This window comes from Mesitornis unicolor, unplaced genomic scaffold (genome assembly GCF_000695765.1).
Source record: "Mesitornis unicolor isolate BGI_N332 unplaced genomic scaffold, ASM69576v1 scaffold48735, whole genome shotgun sequence".
NCBI classification, from domain to species: domain Eukaryota; kingdom Metazoa; phylum Chordata; class Aves; order Mesitornithiformes; family Mesitornithidae; genus Mesitornis; species Mesitornis unicolor.
This window is the reverse complement of record NW_010188456.1, coordinates 1-2,656: the sequence shown is the minus strand read 5'-3', so window position 1 is coordinate 2,656 and position 2,656 is coordinate 1. Positions and strand designations below refer to the sequence as shown.

At 51.6% G+C, this 2,656-nt stretch overlaps 1 protein-coding gene across 1 annotated transcript in view; it reads left to right on the top strand.

Annotated features, from left to right (window-relative positions):
* The window catches only part of MBD4 (methyl-CpG binding domain protein 4), a gene marked incomplete at its 5' end in the record, with an annotated part of 3,636 nt that extends 1,271 nt beyond the window's left edge, over positions 1–2,365 (top strand). The window contains 4 exons of the mRNA XM_010185752.1: positions 579–713; positions 956–1,105; positions 1,578–1,681; positions 2,274–2,365. Coding sequence (XP_010184054.1) covers positions 579–713; positions 956–1,105; positions 1,578–1,681; positions 2,274–2,357 — 473 coding nt within the window. The remainder of the gene's footprint in view (positions 1–578; positions 714–955; positions 1,106–1,577; positions 1,682–2,273) is intronic.
* Between the last annotated feature and the right edge of the window lie 291 nt (positions 2,366–2,656).

Below are 2,656 nucleotides of genomic sequence, written 5' to 3'. Positions count from 1 at the left end.
AAGAAATCCTTTTTATGGAGGGAGGAGTAGGATGGCTCAAGTGCTGTTATGGGAAATCTCCTCAGTTTTAGGCTGGCTGTGCTTGGGTGGCATCAGAGCTGGGCATGCTGAACCAGAGCTTGTCTAGTCCTGTTTCAGCCTCAATGCTTTGTGTCTCGCAGCCGTTGCGTTGGGTGTCCAGCGCCTCAGCAGCTCTCCCAGTGCAGTGGGTGCTGGGGAGGCTCTTCTCGGGACACTGAAGTATTTCCCCTATCAAGGGAAACCCTGCAGCCGTGGCTGCTGCTCTGTGCTCCTGCAGCAGCGTGGGGGTAGCTGGGGAAGGGTCCCTCTTCTCCGAAAACACCCGGAACGTGGGGGCACACCCAGGCGGCTGTGACTGTCACTGCCGTCTGTGCCGGGGGACACACGGGCCCTTGCAGGTCTACAATTTCTGTGGGAATTGCCACTGCTGTGTCCACATAGCACCCCCACAAAGATGAATCTGCTTCGAAAAGTCTTTGTTTTTTTAAATTATTGTCCTTTAGGTAAATCTATCCTTTACTGCCCAGTAAATTTACCTGTGTTGCCTCTGTGTGCAGCTCCCAGCCCACCAAGGAGGAAGACCCTCAGGAAATGGACTCCACCAAGATCCCCTTTTAACCTGGTCCAAGAAACGCTTTTTCACGATCCATGGAAACTTCTCATTGCAACCATATTTCTCAATAAAACTTCAGGTAAATGGAGTAATACTATCACGTGTTGTGTAAATGTTGGGGTGGTGGTGTAGGGTCAGAACAGCTGCCACTTTGTACTGCATTAATGAAAGAATAAATGTTTATTAACTGTGTCAGTGTGAAAAACATCTTAAATTTGTAACTTTTGCCTCTGAAAAAGCTCACTTCAGAAAGCACACATAGATGATCAGAAAGCAGAATTACCTGCAGAGTCCTCAGCTCCCGCTGGTTTCTTTCGCTAGGTAAAATGGCAATTCCTGTGCTCTGGGAGTTCCTCAAGAAGTATCCCTCTCCTGAAGTAACCAGGAACGCAGACTGGAAGGAAATGTCTGAGCTGCTCAGACCGCTCGGCCTCTATGAACTCAGGGCAAAAACCATCATCAAGTTCTCAGGTGGGTTTCCTGGATGTGGCTCTGCAATGGCCTGGGTTACACAGCAGCAAATGGCATTACTTTCAAATGGGGCTCTGTTTCCTTCTGTTCGGGAAATATTGGGGGGTCGTTTATTTTATGCAGCTTTGGGGCATGTTGTTCTTATATATGCAAAGCTGCTGATCCTGTTGTCTTAACTGGGAATGAAATAGCATATCCGTAACGAGGTCTGCCAGAGACCCTGGAATAAAACCATTCCTCTGTGGGCTCTGAAAAGAGAGATTTGGTTAAAACTCAATGCAATGATTTGTTAAGAAGGTGTTTAAGGTACACCCCATAAGGATTCATTGCCTGCTTTCACCAGGAAATAGCTAAAACTTGTGGCTTTCATTTAAAACGCTCCAGCGGGGAGATGTGTTACAGTAGCAGAGAATCGGGAGTGTGTCTGGCGTGGCTGCCTGCAGGCAGTGAGCTCCGTGCCCCTCCGTTGCAGATGAGTACCTGAGCAAGCAGTGGAGGTACCCCATTGAGCTGCACGGCATCGGCAAGTACGGCAATGACTCCTACAGGATCTTCTGTGTCAATGAGTGGAAGGAGGTGAGCGGTGGCTGTGCTGCTGGGGCTCGGTGGGTTTGGACCTACAGACTCCCTTGCTTTAAAAGAAAAAAAAAAGGCAATTTTTATCTCTTCAGTAGACTGAACTCCCAGAATGTACCTTCTACAAGTCTGAACCTGTAAATGTAGACTTGTGTCACTTTGATTTTTTTCCTCTGGTAATTTTACTCTTTCACTGGGTTCTTTTTTGTAATTGCTTTACGTGGGGGTGAGAGCCTCTTCCCTGCTCTGGTTAAGAACCGATTCCCTGTTTCCTGCCAGCCAGATCCTGCCCCCCTTCAAGATGGGTGCTGCTGGGGTTTCTGCTGTGCTGGGGTCCTCCCGTGGCGGATGGCCCCGAAGAGCTGCTCTGCTCTCCAAATGTAGGGGGATGTGGGTGGTCTCAGGGCTGTCCAAGGGCCGCATTCCTCGGTTGGCAGAGGCTGGCTATGGCGCGTCTCTGCTCCCTGCTGTGTCACCGCTCCCTGCTGCAGCGCAGGGGGATCTTGAGCTGGGTGGGCAGTTAGGTCAGAGCAGTGAGGTAGTGTGGGAAAGGGTATTTTGGTAAATGTGGACTACTTTTGTTGTGTTTTAGGTGCAGCCACAGGACCACAAGTTGAACGTGTACCATGCATGGCTGTGTTTTTGGGAGAACCAGGACGGGCTGAGCGTGGGCTGAGTGCAGCCCTGGGCAGAGGCTGGCCCTGCTCTGATCATCGTGTCCTTCCTGTAAACACTGGTGGGCCGCCCCCAGCCCGCTCATCGCTCTAATAAAATGTTTAAAATCTATTTTTTACCAAATGTGTCCTGGTCGCTGTAGCCTCTGTTCGTTGCAGGCCGGAATCCTGCTCTTCCCTCGGTGGCTCCGCTCGGTGCCTCCCCCGCGCCGCAGCCGGACCGTGGAACCCCCAGCCCGGTCCCGGGGAGGTGCCAGCGCTGGTCCTCGCGCTTCCCCCGCCCGGCCGCCAGGGGATCGCC